At 41.5% G+C, this 23,265-nt stretch overlaps 1 protein-coding gene across 5 annotated transcripts in view; it reads left to right on the top strand.

Moving 5' to 3' along the window:
• The window catches only part of LTBP1 (latent transforming growth factor beta binding protein 1), a 432,848-nt gene that overhangs the window by 153,515 nt on the left and 256,068 nt on the right, over positions 1–23,265 (top strand). For all 5 annotated transcript variants that reach the window (XM_057557919.1, XM_057557920.1, XM_057557922.1 and 2 more), the window contains exon 4: positions 1,293–1,462. In XM_057557919.1, the coding sequence (XP_057413902.1) occupies positions 1,293–1,462 (170 nt within the window). The remainder of the gene's footprint in view (positions 1–1,292; positions 1,463–23,265) is intronic.

The raw sequence follows: 23,265 nt of genomic DNA, 5'->3' as shown, positions 1-23,265 counted from the left end.
GCTCATCCATCCCAACCAGAATGAATCCAATAGGCTGGATTTAGTCAAGATTCTGCTACTGCTTTTGATGAGACACTGTGTGGGTGTTTTTGGTGGCTTGATGATTTATCTTTCTTACTCACCACCCGTGGTGTCATTTCTTCCTCTTGTTCAGATAGTCCCCCATTAGGGCCAGTCTTTTGGGAAGATGGTTGACTGGGCTAAGCTCATGCTAATAAGGTGCCACAAAACCCCAGTTATAGTATGGTAGTTTGGAAATATTGTTCGGTTTAGATGGCTTTAACGTGTCACAGTCAATAATATTCAAGATTACAGCAGAGGGCAAGTTTCCTTCCAGAGGCTCAGTTTGCTGCTAAAATGGTCTGTTCCAACAATTTTAATAGCAAGTTTGCATTTTCCAGAATTAGTTGGTATATCTTCTTTATATTCTACATTGTTTGTCTTGCTTAGTGAATGATTTCAATTCTGTCCCTCAGGGAGTGATTAAATCTGGATGAAGGCTTATTTTAAAGTATACAGTACATGCAGCAGTAGAGAACTGTCATAGAAGAGAAAAGGGTTCAACCAGAAGGGTGAAAACACAGTAATCGAGTTCAGGAGTCCTCAGAGGTCTTGACTCCTGTCATTGACAAAATTATGAGATTGTCGTAAGTTATTATTCTTATTATTCTTAGAGACTAGTAATTATGAAACACTTAACCTAAATAGTACAGTTTTAATCATTGAGATACAGCATGAAATATTAAAATAACTGTTAACTACAATGTTATGAGTGTGTTTTTTCCCCATGATCATAATTTATATTTCAAAAGATTATAAAATTTTTTTCAGTTTTTGTGTGTTCAGATTTTTACAAGAATTTTTTTCTTAGCCCTGTGCAGCAGATATTCCATGGTACAGAATAGGAAAGTGAGGCTCAAAGAGGTTTAATACCTTCCTGATATACATACCTGTTCATGTATGTTTTTGTCTTAAATATAACTTGCGTGTGTTGCATGAGGGCTCATGGTAGCTGTGCTTTCAGTGCTTTGATAGACTCTGTCTGTTGATGACCTGTATGTCCTTACACTTCTTGACTAGACAGGCAGAGTCCCCTTTATGTTGGAGGTTTCCAAGGGTAAGGTGTTATCATTTCTTAATATGTCATGACTACAGTATTTGAAGGAAAAAATTAGCCTTGCATGAAATTTTTATGCTCCTTTCTAAGTTTAACTGATCTCTTATTCTTTCCTTCTTAGTTGACTTTAAAAGTCCGTTATTAATTTCCTTATCCTTACTTTGTTTCTTTCCAGAGTGACACCCCTTTCCTCACAGAATGTGATGATTCATCATGGCCAGGCCCAGGAATATGTGCTCAAGCCCAAGTACTTTGCAGCTCAGAAGGTGATTTCGGGAGAGCAGTCTACTGAAGGTTCATTCCCTTTAAGATTTGGACACGATCATGTGGCAGCACCTTTTCAGTGTGAGTATGTCCTGTCAGTCATCTTTCTAAGTTACAGTATCATGCTTTGGAAACACTTCGCTCTGTAGATGGCTTTAATGTGTCACAGTAGATGAAATTCAAGAATCATTTTTTTAAAATCCGTACTGGTTCCTGAAACAACCAGACAGCAATATGGTTTCCTTCTTCAGAGGAAAGGCAGTTTTCCTGGACATTGCAGGATCTGAAGTGACTTGCCTGTAATACTGTTTCTGCAAGATGGCTCCATTTCCAAGATATACTTGCTCTAATTTTCTGTACAGTTGTATGGCTGATATGTTTACATTGATAAAATATTTTCCTTAGTGAGCTAGCCAGGATTTATTCTTTGTGAGATGTCTGCAGTGTCCTGCATTACCCTCCGAGATTTACCTACAGTGGATGTTTTCATGTTAGGAGGGCAATGTTTTTAGTATATCGGTTCCATGGTGCGGCAGGTTTTACTGAGTTTGTAAAGAGCTCTTGTATCAGTGGCCAGCTTGGTTAATATCTCACTATGGGGGAGGTTCAAGGACAAGCCCCGGCTCAGAGGGTGGGGAATGTGATGATTTGTGGGTTAAATATTACAGAGTGTCTGCTGGCAGCATCTGGAGAAAACGTTCTTCAGTGAGGCGGCAGACTGTTCAGAGGGGAGAGCTGGATGCACAGGCTCCTTCCAGCAGCTTCCTGCTCTGTCTCACGTTGATGGATGGCCTGCGCCATAAGTAATGAAAGAGAATGCCAGTTGTGAGGTTGAAAAGGACTGTCTTTCACCACCCAGAGTAGTGCGGAGAGCTGAGAGAGAATTCTTACTACCGTTTGGCACTTCAGAAGTCTGTGTCTGTATGGGCTTGATTCCTGGGGACCACCTCCACGTCCCAGCATTGGCCATTTAACAAAAAGAGTAGCTAATATAAGGTATGCCCATTCCACTTTTCATCTTTTGAGAAAATTGTGCTCAGGACTTGAGGCTGGACCCCAGAGCAATAGCCTGAGGTGATTTATTGGGATGATAAGGGAAGAATGGAGAAATTGTGTAGATCATCTCCTTGCCCTTTAGAAAGGATAGCTTTCAAGTTATTTGCAAAACAATAGATGTATCATCTTGTTTTTAAAGCTCCTTTGATTTCAGTGCTTAATAGCCTGTTCTCTAGAAATATTCCTAAGTATATAATATTTTTCTTCTCTCTAAAAATCTAGAGGTACTACTATTTCCTTGAAGCTTTATGTAGATCATATTTTATAGAAGCTCTCCAAAATTAGAATGTGATGGGAAGAGTTTTTGAAAGCTTATGATCATACTGATAAAAGAATTCTGTATTTCATGGAGGTGTCAGGAAAAGATGGTTTGGGAATCTCTGGTATTAAGACTGGAGACTAGTTTAATTTGCATGAGTATCATCTAGAGCAGGGGTCCGCAAATTTTTTCTTAAAGACCAGATAGTAAATATTTTAGGCATTGGGAGCCAAGATACAAATTGAGGATGTTATATATAGGTACGTACATAACTATTTAAAATGTAGACATTTAAAAATGTAAAAACTCTTAGCTAGTAGGTTGTTTAAAAAAAAAAAGGTAGCTGGCTGGATTTGGCCCATGGGCTGTAGTTTGCCAACTGGTAGTCTAGAGACTTAGTTTCTCAATCTACTAAAAAGACAACCTATGGAATGGGAGAAAATATTTGCAAATGATGCGACTGACAAGGGGTTAATATTTAAAATATACAAACAGCTCATACAACTCAGTATCAAAAAAAACCCCACCCAATCAAGAAAGGGGCAGAAGACTTGAACAGATATTTTTACAAAGAAGACATACAGATGGCTAACAGACACATGAAAAGATGCTTAACATCTCTATAAGAGAAATGCAAATCAAAACCACATTGAGGGGGGCTTCCCTGGTGGCGCAGTGGTTGAGAATCTGCCTGCTAATGCAGGGGACACGGGTTCGAGCCCTGGTCTGGGAAGATCCCACATGCCACGGAGCAGCTGGGCCCGTGAGCCGCAATTGCTGAGCCTGCGCGTCTGGAGCCTTTGCCCCGCAACGGGAGGGGCCGCGATAGAGAAAGGCCCGCGCACCGCGATGAAGAGCAGTCCCCGCACCGCGATGAAGAGTGGCCCCCGCTTGCCGCAACTGGAGAAAGCCCTCGCACGAACCGAAGACCCAACACAGCCAAAAATAAATAAATAAATAAATAAAACATTTATTTAAAAAAAAAAAAAAAAAACCACATTGAGGTATCACCTCACACCTGTCAGAATGGCCATCATCAAAAAGTCTACAAATAACAAATGTTGGAGAGGATGTGGAGAAAAGGGAACCCTTGTACACTGAGGATGGGAATATAAATTGGTGCAACCATTGTGGAAAACAGTATGGAGGTTCCTCAAAAAACTGAAGATAGAGCAACCGTAAGATCTAGCAATTCCACCATATGATCTAGCAGTTCCATTCCTGGGTATGTATCTGGAAAAAATGAAAACACTACTTTGAAAAAATACATGTGCCCCAGTGTTCAGTGCAGCACTACTTACAATAGCCAAGATATGGAAGCAACCGAAGTGCCCATCAACAGGTGTTTGGATTAAGATGTGGTGTGTGTATATAAACAATGGAATATTACTCAGCCATAAAAAAGAACGAAATACTGCCATTTGCAGCAATGTGGATGGACCTAGAGAATTTTATGCTTAGTAAAATAAGTTGGACAAAGACAGATGCTGTATAATATCACTTATATGTGGAATCTAAAAGATAATACGAATGTATATACAAAACAGACTCAGAAGGAGGGAGGGACAAATTAGGGGTATGGGTTTAATAGATACAAACTACTATATGTAAAATACATAAGCAACAAGGATATACATATAACACAGGGAATTACACCCATTGTCTTGTAATAACCTATAATGGAATATAATCTGCAAAAATACTGAATCAGTATGTTGTATACCTGAAACTAACACAGTATTGTAAATCAGCCATGCTTCAATTGAAAAAAATCAATCTGCTGAAAATACATCGATTTTGGACCTGATTGACTGGTGCCTGGAACAGGACAATTAAACCAAAAGATGCTCTAGAGGCCCTGTGTGTAAGCAGCTGTTCTTCAGTGTCACTGTTCCCAGCAACCCACCCTCCTCCCCATGATGATTCTCAGACGTAGCTCCACTTGGTTTGGAGGCAGCCAGAAAAGCATGAACTACCAGGAAACCAGTCGTGTTAGATAAGTCTAGTTTCCTTTAATGTTAGAGTGACATGCCACACAGCGCTGGGGAAAGTAATGGATGTTACTCCTGGTTGCTTATAGAAAGCCTTTTGATACTGATGGAAATAACATTTTCACTGGATGACCCATTAATGGCCATGAGGCTGGACTGAATTGCATGAATCACCATGAGTTCCTCAAAAAGTTAAACATAGAGTTACTCTATGACCCAGCAGTTCCACTCCTAAGTATATACTCAAGAGAAGTGAAAACGTGTGTACACAAAAACATATGTACAAATGTTCATAGCAGTGTTATTCACAATAGCCAAAAAGTGAGAACAACCAAACTGCCCATCAACTGATAGTAGATAAACAAAATGTGGTATATCTTGCCATTGGCTGTTCAGCCACAAAAAGGAATGAAATATGATACATGCCACAACGTGAATGAACCTTGAAAGCATACTGAATGAGTCCAGGTACAAAAGAATCCAGATCACATATGATTCCATTTTTATATGAAATGTCTAGAACAGGCGAATTATATGAAATATCCATGCAGACAGATAGTAGATTAGTGGTTGCTGGGGGCTGGGGAGAGCAGGAATGGGGTGTGACCATTGATGGGTAAGGAGTTTGTTTTGGGCTGATGAAAGTGTTCTGGAATTAAATGGTTATCATGGTTGCCCAAAGTGTGAATATGGTAAAGCCATGTTATGTTAAAAATAACACAAAAATACTTAAAAATTATTTCCCAGTAAGTAGTTATAAAAGTTTCAAGGAATGGAGGTCACTGGTTCTCTCAGAAGTGCTAAGAATGGTGTTGGGTAGAGGGGATCTACTTTATCCAGTACCTCTTTCGGTAATTTGTAGGAAAGATTTGACTATGTAAACCAAATCCTGTTGTGGTTGGCTTAGTAGTGTTTTTAACGTAGAGGAAGGGAAGTTGAAATGACATGATGATAACATTTAAAGGCAGTCTTATAAAAACAGTCAGTTCGGGCTTCCCTGGTGGCGCAGTGGTTGAGAATCTGCCTGCTAATGCAGGGGACACGGGTTCGAGCCCTGGTCTGGGAAGATCCCACATGCCACGGAGCAGCTGGGCCCGTGAGCCACAATTGCTGAGCCTGCGCGTCTGGAGCTTGTGCCCCGCGACGGGAGGGGCCGCGATAGAGAAAGGCCCGCGCACCGCCATGAAGAGCGGTCCCCGCACCGCGATGAAGAGTGGCCCCCGCTTGCCGCAACTGGAGAAAGCCCTCGCACGAACCGAAGACCCAACACAGCCAAAAATAAAATAAATAAATAAATAAAATCAAGTAAAACTTTAAAAAAAAAAACAAAAAAAAAAAACAGTCAGTTCAGATTATCTTAGTATCTGCTCAGGAGCAGACCCAAATATCTCACACCTAAAGAGATTATTTCAATACAATGCACTAGAAAAAGATCTTGAGGGTAATAAGTATCCATTCCAGACTATCTGCTGTTGTGCTGAAAACACCATGGGCCGCTTGATGATATTAAAACCAGAAAATACATTTCTATTTTGGTCCATGGTGGAAGGATTTTTTTATCATCAGGGTTAATGGAGAGCTTCTTAAGGTAGAGTGTGGAGTTACTTATAAAGGAGAGCTTTAGGATGAGCAGAAATATCCCTGTAGCTGAAATAGTTCCCTAGACTACTGATTTGCAGGTTATGCAAAGAGCCCTAGAGCTAAGAAATTGGAGAATCTCTGATTTGAATATTCATCTGCTCCACTTTTTTTTTCTATTACCTCAGTTTAATATTTGGAAATTTTTAGAAATGTAAACTTTTATAATTGGATTTCTCATTGCTAATTCCAGTGGTTTTCCTCTCAAGGTGGACTTAGCTTTTAAAAAGGTTAATTATATTTTAAAGTTGTCTATGGAAATCTTACTTCAGATTCAACAAAGCCAAAATCTTAAATTTCAGGAAAGGCAGACACCATCTTTTATATGCTACCTTTCTAAAGTTTCTAAAATTGATACAAATCAGACTCTTAAAAGAGTTGCTAATTTATCTCCTGATGTGCTGAGAGACATGAGAGAGTGATTGATTATTGGCATTGAGAAAATATGATACTGTTCAGTTATAAAAAGTTAGGAGAAGCCCACTTTTAATTTTTACTTAAATTGTTAAACATAGGCTTTCTGCTTAGGTAAACACCCATAGTGGTGCAGGAAACACATACACAGCCCCATTAGGCCGCTTCTGACAGAAGAAAACCTTATCGTGCCTGCGCTGGGACCCCAGGAAACATCTTAGCCCTGGATCCTGTGTCTGTGCTGACCCCTCCCAGTGCTTGCAACAGGCCAGTCGACTCAGCTTCTGCTCCCACCCTCACCCCCTGACATGAGTCATGGGCTGACTGGAATTCCTGGCTCTCCCCCATTTGAAGATGCAACAGCCCTCCTCAGCAGGTCTTAGGTTTGAGAGGGAGGCAAAGAGTCCACTGAGCAACTTTGCTGCCCAAATCCCTGCAGCCCAGTTCTGGCCTGACCTCAGTCCATGTTCCCATACTCTGAAGAGCACGGGCCCTTTGGGCACACGAGCCTTCCTCTTTTAGTGACACTACGGTTGAATGTGCTAGCATTAGCCTTCAGGCTGTGTTCACACTGCCACCGAGAAGCGTAAGACATGAAAGCATCTCAGGGTTTGATGGCAAGTGTTATATCTCCCCGGGAAAAAAAAGTTCATGTGTCTGGAGTGAAGATTTTCTGTGGTTGCAGACTGACAGAGCGAAGATGTTACCATTAAAACTGCATCTTCCTGGTTGTCCTGAGAGAAGAGAGTAGTTCTGCAGAAGGTTAGAGGACACATCCAAGATTTTTGCTTTAGCAAAACAAATCTGAAGTTGAAAGAATAGGCAGGCAGTATTTGGCTTAGGCTGTTGTGCTTATGCCAGCCATTTCAAGTAGGTGGGCAGGAATACTCATTAAAGGCTCGGACGCACTGTGCCAGTTACAGAATCTTCACAGGGAGGGAGTCCGTGGTGTAGTTCAGAGCACCCACCATAGATGGAAGCTGGCTTTAAGGAAGACCAGATTCAGCCTCCACTCACTGGGCCTTTGCAAAAAAGGGGAGAAACCGTGGAGTGGCAACTAGATGAAGGCAAATGTAGATGTCATAAGTACAGATGAGAAGAATTGGAACCAGGTTCTTAAGTGCAGGTTGAATTTGCAATATGGATACCTCCAGAGGAAGAACAGTTTGAAAATGCGGGTGAGGAAGAGTCTGGTCCTGAGAACCACCCTCGCCTCATTGGGGTGTTGAAGTTTAAGATATGAGTGATAGGAAGATCACTTGTGTGAAGAGAGAAAAGGGAAGGGGAAATCAAGTGTGTTGGCAATCCCAGTTCTCTGAGATGCCGTCTCTGTTAGTTCCTGATTGGTTGGGAGCCCCACTAGGGCAAAGCTTTGCAGACGGACAAACTGGGCACTTTGGAGGAAGGAGAATTCCGTAGACTTAACATTCTTCAGCACTCGAAATCCTTCCCTGCGTGGAGACTACCCTTAGCTTGTCATGTGCAGGTAAGTGTGTCTCGAGGGAACGGCTCCACACCAATACAGCAAGTACGAAGTGACAGTGGACGTTGTACCAGCCAGAAATGATCTTACATGAAGCCGATGCAAACTAACAAACGATTTAGCATTTTAAAAGGATACTCGGTGTGAAAACATACTGCCTTGAAGAAGGGTTGATAGTAAAGCTCTGTGCCTTTTCCCTTGTAAAATCAGCAAGTTCCTGAAGCTGCTTGGTCATCCCCACACAGTGTTGTTTGGCAATTAGGAACATTGAGCCAGTTTCCCAGCCGTATGGCAATGTGGATCTTAGCACTAAGATGGCCAGAAGAAAATCACCCAGTCTTCAATAATTTCTGGTAAAATCCTTGTTGGCCTTACAAGCCTAGGCAGCAAAGCATCAGCATACTGGGTATAAAATAATGCTTGAGAAAGCCTTCTGGTGAATGTGGGTGAACACCAGGGTTTTGCTGAGTTGATGTCCTTAGGAATTCAGGTTCCTTTGAAGGACAGAGTAGTACCCATTATAGAAGTTGTTCCATGCGTGGTCTTGCTGTGGCCGCCGTGCCTCGGTTGGAGGGGCGAGGGCAGGTGGTTTATTTTATCCAGGGGTTGTTTGGTCATATCCCCGTCCCGGAAGGTATGTGGATGTGAACTTCTCATCGCCTGATTACTCACGCACAGTTCAAGATAGCTGGGCAGTGGTAGGCATGGATTGATTATAAACACTGCCAAGAAGCTTATCCAGCAATATGAAAACAGTGGAGGCAAACCTAGAGTGAGAGGATTATGTAACCTAAATTCCCCAGTGGGCAGCTTTCCGTGCCAGAGAAAGAGGCTTTAAACCCAAGGGGCCCAAGGTTTCATAACAAACCAATCCAAGGATATTTCTGGGTGTTGAGACTGAGTTCCAGATATTGAGAAACCCTGTGTAGCTCCAGAATATTCTGTGACCAAACTGTGATATTTCTAAGGAAAAACAAAACACATGAATTTACAGTTTGCCTGAGGGAAACTACAATGCAACGTTTTGGTAGCAGAAAACTTGAATTTGAAAAAAACTTGGTGCCTACTCAGCCTTAGGATTTATTTACCAGAAACTGAGGGCTTGATTTGATTTTTCTTCCAAATGGGGAAATAGCTTCTAGAAAATTAATCATCATTAGAGTTGAAATGATACTTTTGATACAAAAGTTCTGCTTATGAGATGTTATAAAAGGAATTAAAGTAGAATGCTTTGTCTTCTTGTGGGTCAGTCTCCTTATAGAAAGGTCCTCTTAGCATTGAAAATGATGGCCTTGTGGTGAATCTGTACCCACGTTGTGGAGGTAAAGACCTCAGTACCTTCTTTGTGTTTTTGTATGACATTTCTTAAAGAAGTTTTGGTGTTGTGATTATCTACAATTTTAGTTGTGCATTATTTTTCAATATTGACTTAGTATTAGCGTCTGATGAAATTGTACTTAAGCTGAAAGCCAGCTGTCCTTGTTCTCCCTTGCTCTTCCCAGACAAAGGTAGTAGAAATTAATACATGGCTGGAGTAGGAGGAAAACCTTTCTTCCCTAGGAGGTAATTGCAACATGGTTCTATGTGAGTAATTCTTCTGGCAGGCAAACTTTAAATAATGAAATATGTGTATATACACATAAACACACAAATATATTCAATCAAATACATAAATGTGTATTATTTAAAAATTTACTTTTTTGGAGCTCCTTATAGTATCCATATAGCAAGTATCCATTAAAAAAGTTTTCTTGTAGCCCTAACTGTGCTTCACAGGTTTCTCTCAAGGTACCAGTTTAACTAAATGAAAACATTTGAGGTAGGCAGTGGTTGCTCTTTTAAAAAAATCATAGATATTTAAAAATCCTTGTATCCTAGAAACAGATTTGGAAAGCTTTGCTGAAAGCAAGCAAGCATCATAGAGCAGATGAGAGGGTGTTAGTCATAGTTTCTTTTGGTTGATGGCCTCTGGGCTTCTTATGTGGGATTGGGCACTCTCCTTTAACAACGTCTGGAACCCCACGCACCAGGCAGCTGCGCTGCTTGTTTTAATGATCACCATTTAACGGCTACAGGTGCATCTCAGGATCGCTCTTTCCCCAGCAGGGATCATACTGATGAAATGAGTCAGAATCTCTCTTAAGGTGTTTGTAAGTTAGAGCTAAGCAGTACACAACTGTAACAAAAGTGAAACACCAGCAGAAGCAGCCAGAGAGAAGCTTTCTATCTCATTAATGTATATAAGAATGAAGTTCATCAGCCTTTTCTGAAAAGTGCTGGGGACAGGGCAACTTATAATGGGGTGCTACAAGTACTGTGGGTTCTCAACATCTTTGCAGTTACTGAAATGTGCCCTAGTCTCCATGAGGGCTGGCTGTCCCTGGATCTTCTTGGAGCTTTTCTCCCTTATTGCTTCACACAGCTTTACCATACCATTCCATCACTCCAGATAACATGCACCCCTCACATTGTGTTGTGGACGGAGACTCTGGCTAACACGTGTTCTATTTGTACCCGTCCCTCTAACAGCTGCCTGTCCTGACATCTCAGAGCATCAAACATTGGGGCGGGCTTGTGATGGATAGAAGAGTGGATGGCTCAGTCCTGCCATTTCCTCAAGACTACTGAAACACCTAGAGAATCGTTCTGCCTGGCCTGCTTTCAGTAGAACCTGATGTGTTACCACATTTATGTCTGAGCAGCCATTAGGATTTTTAACAGAAGCATTCTTGGGTCTCAGGGATTCTTGCTCATATGGAATGGAGAATGTCCAGTTGAGAGTTTGTTAGTGAGTGCGGATAGGAACACTTTCAGTAACACTTCCGAAATCCCATTATACCTTTTATTCGTTCATCATTATTTTTGGTATGGGTTTTCAGGCAACCACAAAGTGGGGGTGGGGGGAGTGTGTATAAATTCATAGCAGACATGCTCTGCCATGTCTTGAACCTGGAAATATAGCGAAGTTAGAGGCCTCTTTTTAAAGGAGTTTAAAGAATACTCTTAGCAGAGAAAGTGATTCATAATGTTTCTTGTCAGAGATCCCAGTTTCCAAACCACACCTTAATATACCTCAAGAACATACAATACATATTTAACAAACCTGCTCTTGGTGTTGTAAATTATATTCATGTCTCTGAAGATCAGGAAATTTGGACATAGGCTCATTTATATTCTCCAAGGCACCGTGGATTCAATCCTGGTCTTTCTCCTCATCTATTTAGCACTTACCATATGCCAGCCACAGTGCTAATTGCTGCATATGCATTAATTCAGTATGTTACATTGTAATATTAGTACATTGTTATTCTTTTTTTGAAATAAATTTATTTATTTAATTTTTGCCTGCGCTGGGTCTTTGTTGCTGCACATGGGCTTTCTTTAGTTGCAGTGCACGGGCCTCTCATTGCAGTGGCTTCTCTTGTTGCGGAGCACGGGCTCTAGGCACGCAGGCTTCAGTTGTTGTGGCACATGGGCTTAGTAGCTGTGGCTTGCGGGCTCTAGAGCACAGGCTCAGTAGTTGTGGCGCGCGGGCTTTGTTGCTCCGCGGCATGTGGGGTCTTCCCAGACCAGGGCTTGAACCCGTGTCCCCTTCCTTGGCAGGTGGATTCTTAACCACTGTGCCACCAGGGAAGCCCATTAGAACATTGTTTGACTGTTTAAACTGTTACCCTACGTGTTATGCATGTATTTGTTAGGAAGCAAAAATATAACAAGGTATAAATTGCCAAAACAAAACGTGTTCATTGAAAAGATTGCCACTTTAGCTCTTCGTGTAAGTTACTTTCAGGTGAGTCCAAAGTCAAAATTTGACTATATTTAAAAAATTTGTCAACTTTATTGTACGTAGGACTTTAATGACCTTGACACATTTAAAAAATTATCTGAATACAGAGCTTCTAGGAGGAATTTTTTTAACAAAAATAATCCAAATGCAAAATAAGCCTTTCTAATTGGTGGGTTCCTATTGCCGTTTAAGATCCATTTCGATAGCTTTCAAACAAAATGAAGCAATCAGATCTTACCTGGAAATTGTGTAAGAACCAAAGTCCACAGTAGAATTTTACTTTCTTCTAGAGTTTTTAGTAGTAATTATGATCATGAAAGCAAACATTTGGAGGTGAAATTTTCCCATATTTAGAAGCTCTTGTGTGTTTTGCTCTGTAATTTATCATGGAGTAAGTGTTGCTGCTCATTTGAGTTTTTCCTCTAAGAGCTGACTGCATGTAATGATAACCTCTTGAATTTGCATATTTAACAGCTTATGAATCATATTCATACAAATTATTTCATATGGCCCCTGCCACAGCCTTGTGAGGTAATGGGTTGGATGGCTTTATTCTGCATGTCTTTGTTCTACTCTTGATTGCAGGATTGGGAGGGTGGAGCCAGAGAGTGGTTTTACTGTATCCCATCTTGTTGAACCTCTATCCGTTTCTTGGACAAATAAAACTCTTAACACTTATTCCATAAGACTGTTTGTTGTAAGAATGAAGTGAGATGGCATGTGACACCTAACATGCTGCCAGATACATAGTCTGTGCTCCATCTCTGTTAATTTCCCTCCTTCATCCTGACCTTCCCACATGTGCTCCATCTTCATTTCTCACCTTCATCCCAACCTTTCCAAGTGCCTCGTGTCGTGTAATTTTCATAGTACTGTTCATTAAAAGTGTGGGAGAGGCACTGGGGTTTTGAGGAAAGAGCAGGGCTTGCATTGAACTCCCAGCTTCTACCATTTCCTAACAAAATGACCTTGGTCAAGTTTCTGATGAATGTCTCTGTAGTTTCCTAGTCTGTGAAATGGCTATGAGCGTAACTTACATGGCCGTGGTGTGTATTTGAGCTTTGTAGCTTAGTAAGCGCCAGTGCATGTTTCATGGGTCCATCAGTCACGCAGACAGTGCTCTGTACATTTAGAAAGGCCCATATATACTATTTTTATGTTCTCAGAATCTAGGCAAAAAAAAATGTGGAGAAGAAGAGTGTGTGTGTTTATATTATCTATTGCCGTGTAACCGAGCATTCCCAACCTTAGTGGTTTGAAGCAACAAGCATTATCTTACAGTTTCTGTGGGTCAGGAATTGGGAATTACCTTAGCTGATTGGTTCTGGCTCGGGTTCTTTTATGAAGTTTCAATCAGGGTATCAGGGAAGGGCAGCAGTCATCTGAAGGCTTGCCTGGGGCTGGAAGATCTGCTTTCAGGATTGCTCAATCACATGGTAATTGGCAGGAAGCTTCAGTTCTTTGTTGCGTGGGCCTCTCCTTAGACTCCTCAAGTATTCTCACAGCATGGGAGCTGGCTTCCCTCAGAATGAGCGATCCAGGAAAGAGAGTAGGATGGGAGCTGCAGTGCAGTGCCTTTTATGATCTAGTCTCTGAAGTCACAAACTATCACTCTGATTTATTCGTTCTTTAGACATGAGTTGCTGAGACCAGTCCAGGCTCAAGGGGAGGGGAATTGGACATCATCTCTTGAAGAAAGACGTAGCAAAGAATTTGTGGACACGTTTTAAAACCATCAGTGTTCAACAGGAGAGACATTAACTTGATGAGAGTCAAAAGGGAAAAGTTGAAAATGAGTAACCTAAAAAGAATTAGCTGACAGTTGAAAAACTTACAATGTGTAATTACACATCAGTAATTCATTTTTTATTGGCAACTAATCATTTTTCAATTTTATTTATGACATGATACTGGAGCATATTTAGATATAATATGACGACTTTGAGAAAAGCGATATTTAGGCTGAAATCTTGCCTAATGGTGAGATCTATTGAATTTGGCAGTAATCCCTTGGGGAGAGTAGCTGGGGCCATTTGATGGAGTCATTTAAAAACTGAGCCAGGGAGAAATTTGTGCTGGGGAAAAAAGAACTGACAGAATTGGTGTTCCGCAAGCATGGATATCCCTGATTCTATAATTCTAAATTACTTTAGAGATTTAAAAAATGCCAGTTTTCTTCTATATAACTAATGGCTTCAACAGTTTTTTCTTTCAGTTGAATCCATCAAACTTTGGAGGAGTTTTGATAGTTGCACAAATATTCCTATGTTCAGCTTCCTTAGTGCTTCTCAAAATAAAAGGCATTCAGATTTCTAATATTTTGTTTGTACTGGGTTTTCATTACCTACATGAAAGAGTTGGGATCTCTCAGAGGCATATCACTGTATCTACTGCTGGCCTGGCAGCTCCAGTAACTCAGAATGCCTGTCCAGGGCACAGTGGGTTTTGGTTTCCTTCTCTATCCTGTCTTTTCACTTTTTCTTTCAAGCAAATTTAGGTTTTGTAAAGTGTGTAACAGGTCGTTTTCTTCCTTGTGTCTGCCTTTAATATAAGAGGGAAATTTCCCAGCCCCTTGTGGAAATAGTAGAACGTTGGTGGCATTCAACTCCTTTAATGTTTTTGTGACTTCCAGGTATTAGCTGTTGGAATGAAAGTCACTTCTCTGCCCTTTGCTTTGTCTGTCTTCCCCTGTATTCCCAGCCTGAGTTCATTTCCTCCCCCTGTGTTCTTTCCCATGTCACTCCCCTCTCGCCACATACTCTTTCCCGTTCCCAAAAAGGGAGAATCACCAGGTGGGACGTGTGTTAAAAATAGCAAAGGAGGATGAGAATACAAACTGTTTTCTTTGGCTTGATTGAGGCCAAGGGAATGTTGGAGGAGAGAAACATACATAAATAGAAGTATGTGCAAAGAGCCAAGAAAAAGTGGAAGGTTGGAATGTATGGTCATGCCTAGGTTGGTGAGAATCGTGGATGGGAGTGAAAGGATGAAAGGTGGAGAGAAAGGAGGAAAGGTTTTCTGGGGGGGGTGGGGGGGAGGAAACTGTGTGAGAAGGAGGCGTGTGAGTGAGGATCGTTGGACGGTCCTGCCCGGCTGATTCCCTGGCTGTATGTGTTGGTGTTGCTGAAGTCGAGGCTAGATTGGATGTAGGTGGGCAGGAGTCTTCATTTCCTTTGAAGGAGTTTGATTTTGTTGGAAATATTTGCTTTAACAATTACATAGACTAAATGGAATCCTATTTCTCCAAGCATGTAGTAGAGATAACTGGGGACCCTCATGGGGAATGGCCCCTACTCTATCAAGCTTGTGAGTAAGTCATGAAATTTGTTCCTTGGTACACACGCAGCCCAGTAGATATGGATGATTTTAGTCAGACTTTCTTCTCCATGTGCAAGCAGACAGATGTTATTTATGGAAATGGTGAGTGATAGACCAATAACAAGTGCCTCCATTGACTTCTTTCTGGAAAAACAACAAATGTGGGGATAAATAAAACCTAATTCTGTTCTAAAATTAAGGGATAGAAAATTCGAATCATGTGAAGCGTGTCTAGCCCACTGCTTCTGTAAGGAGCCCACACAAACTGGCCAGATTGAATGAGTGTTAGAGGTGGAAGACAGGTAAGTGTTTACTGCCCTGCAACTTGTTCTTTTGATTCAGAGACAGTGCTGAAGTCCTTCTCTTAAGCCTCTTCCGCTGCCCTGGCCACAGTGTGGAAGCTAGAGAGTTAACGCTGCGGAGAACGCTGACATAGGTTCTTTGAGGGAAGTGGAGACTTTTCACATGAAAAAGTGCGTCTTTTCAATGGTATTTATCCCTCCGGAGGTGAACTCTTAGAGTAACATCTTGAACCATGATGCCAAAAAACTCCTCTAAAAATCCCTGGGCAAACTTATTTAACCCTCGCCAAGTGTGCTTGCCACAGTTGTCAGGATTCTAGATCCAGGCCGTGAATTACACTCTCAATTCCGAATTGAGAAAGTGGGTATATTGTGCTCCCTCCCGTTATTCTTTATTACTTTTAAACACAAGACACATTAAGTCTTGTGTTTCTTCAACTCTGCAATCACAGCATCTCAAATACCACTGTTCATTCTGGAGGGGCTGGTGCTCTGGTATTAAGAATTAGGAGCAGAGGAGAGATTTTCACATGCTCTAGATGGGGCTTTTTAAAGTCATGTTGAAGAAAACACCACGGGACAGTGGCCTGCTGCAGTTGTAGGACACCAGAACTGAGGAGGGTACCCCATGAAGTATGCCTGGTCGGTTGAATCCCCTCAGGGTCTATGATGTTAAAGAAAAATATTTTACAGAAAAGGTCAGAAAATGAAAATGTCAGAAAGGCATCCGTTTGTTTTGCTAGTTCTCTACTTTTATTACCAACTATATTTTCTTTCCCCAAATATACTGGGTCAGATCCTGCTGGGTGAGTAAACTACTTATTGGGTAAAAGTTAGCTTCTTTTGACTGTAAAATATATTATACCTTGAAACATATTTGATTTTGTTCCAGGGATAAAAATAGGACCTTTTATTATATTTCTAGAGAAGAGAGCTTAGGTTTGGTATTTAAAGAGAGAAAACTCCAGGGAGAAAAAGGAAAGATTAAAACAATCCCATAGTCTCAAGGTGTGCTTTTTAAAGTCCTACTGGGGGTAGTGGAGTCAGGCTGGCAGGGCAAGGTTGAAGTTGAGAAAACGTGCGATTCTAGGTGAAAATCTTTTTTTTTTTTAATTAATTAATTTATTTATTTATGGCTGTGTTGGGTCTTCGTTTCTGTGCGAGGGCTTTCTCTAGCTGTGGCAAGTGGGGGCCACTCTTCATCGCGGTGCGCGGGCCTCTCACTATCGCGGCCTCTCTTGTTGCGGAGCACAGGCTCCAGACGCGCAGGCTCAGTAGTTGTGGCTCACGGGCCCAGTTGCTCCGCGGCATGTGGGATCTTCCCAGACCAGGGCTCGAACCCGTATCCCCTGCATTGGCAGGCAGACTCTCAACCACTGCACCACCAGGGAAGCCCCCTAGGTGAAAATCTTAGTCCTTAAATCTCGAGTCAAGCTAAAACAAAGATTAAATTAGTGAAATGGGAAATGAGACCCGACTCCTAAAATAAGTGGAAATTTGGGATGAAATCTACCATCTTTATTGCTGGACTTCTGGTTAGTCCCTCTCCCAATCTCCCTGAGCTGGGAACCAAAGTGTATTTCTCTTTTTGGGTGGATTTTATGGCTTAGTGGCAATTCACATCAGACTGGAAGAATCTGGGTAGTAGTGTTTTCAATTTCCTAGTTGTTCTTAGCCTAACAAAGGGAATGAATACTAAGTAAATCAGAAGTATATTAAAAAACTAAACTCCTTAGACATCATCATCAATTTTATTTATCAAATTAGTGGAAGTTTTCCCTTATGTGTCAATTTGATTTTTGCATAATACATTGTGGAATTTTGGGAGCAAGTAATTGTCTGTTTTTCTTTTGAAAAAGTGCTTGAGAAATTTGTTTCCTGTTTATTCAGTTATTCTGTCATTGGCATGTTTAATTGAAAATTTTTACTTTATATCATTGGCCATTTTTTGGTAATGTTTTAATGATTTTAGGGGAAAATGTTTTGTAATGATTGCAGGGTTTCCTGAATAACAACTTGTGCTCTCCCTTGATCTGAAGCTTTTATGACTAAAACGTTTCTCTCTGACAAATATAACATAAAATAAATGTTTTGAGGCTAAAGGTTTCATAGAAGTGTTCTTTATTTTTTTTAAAAAATTACTGACAGTTATCCCTTAGATAAATATTATTTCTTTAGTTCTCTGTCAGTGGAGTTTATTCATTCATTCGATATTTCTTGAGCACTTGCAATGAGACACATGTTGAGTATTTAGTAGTGACCAGACACATTCCCGCCCTCACGGAGTCTGTGTTTTTATGACAATAATCCAATGCTAAATCTATAAAGTGTACTTATAAACAGGAAACGTAAAACAGGACACAGGGAATCAATGTGTGTGTGGTGTTGCAGTTTTATGCCAGGTAGTTGGGAAAAACCTCCTGATCATGTGACGTTCTGGTGAAGTCTTGAAGGTGAGGGAGGAAGGCATGTATATCTGGGGAAGAGTATCCTAGGCAGAGGGAACAGGAGGTTCCCTGAGATATGAATGTGCCCAGTATGTGAGGAATAGCAAGGAGGCCAGAGTGAGTGCTTTGGGAACACGTGTAAGAGACAAGGTCGGGGAGCTCACAGCTTGTGGAGAGCCCAGTAGGCCCTTGTGAGGCCTTTGGCTTGTATTCTGAATGAGATGGGAAGCCACTGAAGGGAGGAGTGCCGTGATCTGACTGCCATACGTTAAAGGATGCACCGAATGCCGTGTGGGAGAAAGCTGTAGGAGGGCAAAGTTGGAAGCAGGAAGTCCAGCTGGGAGACTGTTGAAATAATCCAGACAGAAAATGATAGTGAATTGCACCAGTGTTTGCCATGAAGGTGGTGAAAAATTGTCCCCTCTGGAAATAGAGTTAACAGGGTTTGCATGTTGTATTGAGTCTCAGATGACCAAAAAAGGGTCAAGAATAGACTTGCCATTTTCAGAGATGAGGGAAGACTTGAAAAGGAACAGGTTTGGATGTGGATACAGAGAGGGACCAAAGCTTAGTTTTGCATGTTTTCTTGGGACAGCCACTAGACCTTAGACACCTACCTAGCAAAGTCTCATAAGCAGCTGGACAGCTGGATTCTTGGACACACACAAATACACACATGTGCAGTACTTATATGCGCATATACAAGGTCGAGGGGTCCAGGCTAGAGTTAAACATTTTCTATACAGAAATCTGTAGCTGGTATCCAAACCCATGAGATAAGACAGGATAATAGCATCTGGGAAGTCAGTATGGAAAGGAAAAGGCTACAAAGACTGAGCTCTAGGGCCTTCCCCTGGACACGATCGTGAGGAGCAGTGGCCAGCAAGGTACGAGAGAACCGTGAGAGAACAGGGTAACCTAGAAGCCAAGTAAAGAAGGAGTATCACGAAGCAGAGTGGTTCTTCTGTGTCAAATAGGCTGGAAGTTTGAGTCATAAGGAGCCAGAGGATTTACTGTTGGTTTTGGCAACATGGGGGCCAGTGGTGACCTTCACAAGGGCAGCTTTGGTGAAGGGTTGACAGCAAAAGCTTGGCTGTGGCAGGTTCAAGAGAGAATGGGAGGGGAGGTGGTGGAGGCAGCCAGTAGGGCGGCTCTTTTGAGGGGTTTTTCTTTAAGGAGAGCTGGGAAATAGAGTGGCAGCTGCAAGAGAGTGGAATGGGGACGATGCGAGGAGAGGTGTTTTCGACGGATGGGGCACAGTACAGCGGGTTTGCCTGCTGATGGAAATGAACGGGGAGGAAGTCTTTCGGCAAGAGAGGAAGGGGATCCATTGCTTTAGTGGAAGGGTTGGCCTTAGGTAGAACCACCTCCTTCATCGGGAGGAAGGCGGGACAACTATAGATCCAGGTAAGTTGGTAGGCCTGGCTTCGTAGCTTCTGTTTTCTCCATGAAATAATAAGTGAAGTCATACTTGAGTGTTCACTAGTTAATCATCTGCTGCATTTCTGCCAAATGAATATTTTGGGGACTGTAGTTACATTTTTAAACATGGCTTATGTTTAGTACCTGCTTTTTGAGAAATAAGCAATTCTTCAAGAAACTCAGAATATATCCAGAAACGTATTCTTGTATTAAATGATTTAATATACTCGCCTTCTTTGCCTTGCTGTAGGCCTGTCTCTTTACATGTATAAAAATGGAAAGAAATCATACATGTGTCTGTAAGAGATGAGTAAGTGTTACAGTTTCCTTCAGTGAATATGAAGGGAACATGGAAAGGGGGAGGAAGCACAGGTGTTTTAGTTTATATCACCTGCGTAGCAACTCTTTCTCTACCTCTTCATTTAGTTAGTTCTATGTGGAAAAACTCCAAGAGGTGGTACTGGAAAGTAACCCTAGATTCTTATCTGAGGAAGTGCCCACAGCAGAACTAGAGATCTCTGAGTTTCCTTCCCTCTTGGAGAATTTTCCATGACTGGGGCAATCTGATGAAGTAATAGATTTGATACTGATTTCTATTTACATAGCACCTTTCTTGAGGAACAGAGTATTCTGTGGGCATTATTTTAAGAGTCCTGGAGAAGTTAAGCAAGCCTGGAGAGCCAAACGATCAAGTCTTGTTATTCTAAGCATTATTTAATACGTTTATGATTTGTCCTTCAAAGAATTCTTGGCCTCCCGGCAGGCAATGGATTGCAAAATGGGAGAATGAGCTGTTAGCTCAGTTTTCCTCCCACGTGACCTGGGTATTGAATCGGCTCCGAAGTCCCACTCAGTCAACAGGGCAGGATGCTTCTCCTTCGCAGAGGATATCGCCGGTGCTGGTTGGCCTCCCCTTGTTGAAGTTGGATGAATGCTGATGTGCTGTCGCAGCATTCTGGTTGAATGCAGAGGCGAGACTCTTTGTTCATGACCTCTGATGTGAGTCTTGAACTTGTTATATTTATTTCTTTAGCTGCCTTTGCTTTTGGTCACATCCTAGTTTAATGACTGAAAGATCGCAGCTAGACTGAAGTCCATTTGTCAAGAACAGTGTTCACATTTTTGAATTTTGCTCTGTCGTTAATGATTGGGAAGCAGAAATGAAAGCTATTTATATTGGGGAGGGTATCGGCTCCACTTCCATCCCATTAGCCATTCAGTCTGAACGTCTGTGGTTTGTTTTAACCCACGTGCCAGCACCTCTTCTTGGAGGTATGAATGCACACAGGGTCTGGCAGAAGCTGCAGACGGGATGTTGACTTTTGAGTGTCTTGACTGACTGACTAGGAGGCCCAGTGGAGGTGCTGTGTGGCTCTAGGCAATCTGTTTCTAGCCAAGGACTCTAAAACCCAAAGTTTGAAAGTGCCTGGTTAACATTTCTGGGGCTGATTTACCTACAGGGTAACTCACATGTTTTTGTCAGAGGGACCAAGCAAGAAAACTGTGCCAACAGTTGCCCTATTAACTCCTGACTCGTCTGACTTTGGCTTCTCAGATTTGTAATTCTTAATCAGCCAATGGGTGCAGCTAGGGATGATCTTCTTCCACTGATTTGACCCGTGGGCTTCACTCTCATCTCTGGTGAAGCAAGTCTCTTGGACCAGAGTGGCCTCCAGCATCCTGTGGGCCCCGATCTCTGTGGGGTTGTACAGTCATCCTTTGAGTCACTTTGTTCCACATTTATTGGGTTACCTACTTTACAGAAGGCACTAGGGGTCCTTAGGTATTAATTTATTCAAGGCATTTGAGGAAGATGCCTCTTAAACAGCAAATGGCCTGTGTAGGAAAGGCCACTGTCACTGAAGTCCCACTGAACTCTTGAGAGATGAGTAGTATTGTCTTCAGCTTGTCACACTGAGGAATTTGAAACTCAGAGCACTGTATGTTAGTTTTGTGTACTTTAGACTCTTTACACAATACCCTAGATAATGTGGAAATGATTTTAAAGTAGTGGAAATGATTTTAAAGGAGTGAACACAGGAGAGAATATTATCTAATGCATTTAATGTTTACGGAGATCCTCTCAGAGCTATGGATGGCAATCTAGTGTCAAACAGTTAAGTTTTTCAATGCTGATTTTGAGATTGTGGAAAACTTAACTAATAATAATGGAGAAGTATTATAAATGCTTCCTGTAGACACAAGAAGATCATCTGAGAATATAAGGGTCTCTTTTAGAATTAGATTACTTTATAGCAGAATGCTTATAAAACACGAGGGGGGAAATATGAAATGAAATTTATTTTCTGCTTCCAAGAAGATGTGAACATTATAAAAATCAGAATTAAGTCATATGAAACTGTCTCTGCCTCTTCAAAATACAGACGATTCCAGGCCAAAAAGAATTTTTTCTGGCAAAGAAACATACTAAGTTTTTTAAAAACAATAGGCCCAGAGAATCTCAAGTGCCTATAAAGTGACTACTATAGCTGGGAGGTAACATGGGCATAATGATTAAGGGCTTGCTTTCTTTGGATGTCTCAGTTCGCTGAAGTGAGCATAATTTAGGTGATGGTGTGAGCATCTGCATGGCAGCTGCTGGTACTGAGAGTTAATGCCAGAGAAGACAAAACAGTTGGCACAGCATTTCCAACTTCATTATGGTTCCAAGGGCCAGAAAAAAAATAGAAGTTTATATTCTTTTGAAGTGGGACGATGTCGTCTCTTTTTTGTCTTGGGCTTCACACACTTACACACACACACAGTATTCTCAAGATATTTGTAAGCTTGGTCTGACAACTTAGAGTAAGCTGATTTTTTTTTTTTTCTTCTACTGCAAAAAAAAAAAAAAAATCAAACTAGGTGAGTTTTGTCTGTTGTAGAATCAGCATTCCATTGTAGTTTTTAAAATTTATGAGGTACAGTCCTAGAGAAATTTTAAATGTCCTGAAAACATTTAAAGCACTGGTTTGAAAACTGTGTGTCTTTAAATAAAGTTTTATTGGGACATAGCCACACTCATTCATTGACATACTGTTGTTGACAGTCTGCTTTCCTGCTACCGCAGCAAGAGTTGAATAGTTGCAACAGAGTCCTTTAGGCCTACGGCTCTAAAATATTTACTATTTGGCTGTTTGTGGAAAAAATTTCTGGATGCCATCTTGCAAGGGGCTGGAAGACCTGGTTGGCCACTAAGATATCTTCCCACCCCAGACTATGTGTCTTGATCTCCTGCATTAGAACCACGGGTGAATGAGAAACAGTCTTGGAAAACCATTTGAAAAGAACTGAGGGTATTTCTGCTCCAGAAGAATCATTTTCTTTTAAGTGAGAGGGCCAACCCAAGTGGATCTCTTCAGGTCCCTTGTAACTTCAGCTTTCTTGGCTTCTGTGGTAATGTCTGTGAGGAGTTGAAGGGCTGTCAGGTGGAAGAGGCATTTGATTGTGAGACTGTGGGGAGGTGAATTAGGATTAATGGGTGCAGCTGACTGTGAGGACATAACTTCAGCTTAAGAATAGCACTTGTTAGGAACTGCCCATAACTAGAAAGTGCCATCTTAGCGGGTAATGAGCTCCCTGTCACTAGAGGTGTTCAAATAAAAGTTGTCAGACAACCTTTGATGTCCCATTCCAACCTTGAAATTCTAACGGCTCCTTTGGTTAAGGTTTTTGTTTCCAAGCTCAGATTTGACCACATTTTATTTTGTTGTGAGCCTTCAGAGGCTTCTTGGATGATTTTCTGAAAACACAATGCTGGTCAAACCAAA

This window comes from Balaenoptera acutorostrata, chromosome 12 (genome assembly GCF_949987535.1).
Source record: "Balaenoptera acutorostrata chromosome 12, mBalAcu1.1, whole genome shotgun sequence".
Lineage (NCBI taxonomy): Eukaryota > Metazoa > Chordata > Mammalia > Artiodactyla > Balaenopteridae > Balaenoptera > Balaenoptera acutorostrata.
This window is presented reverse-complemented; position numbering and strand designations above follow the sequence as displayed.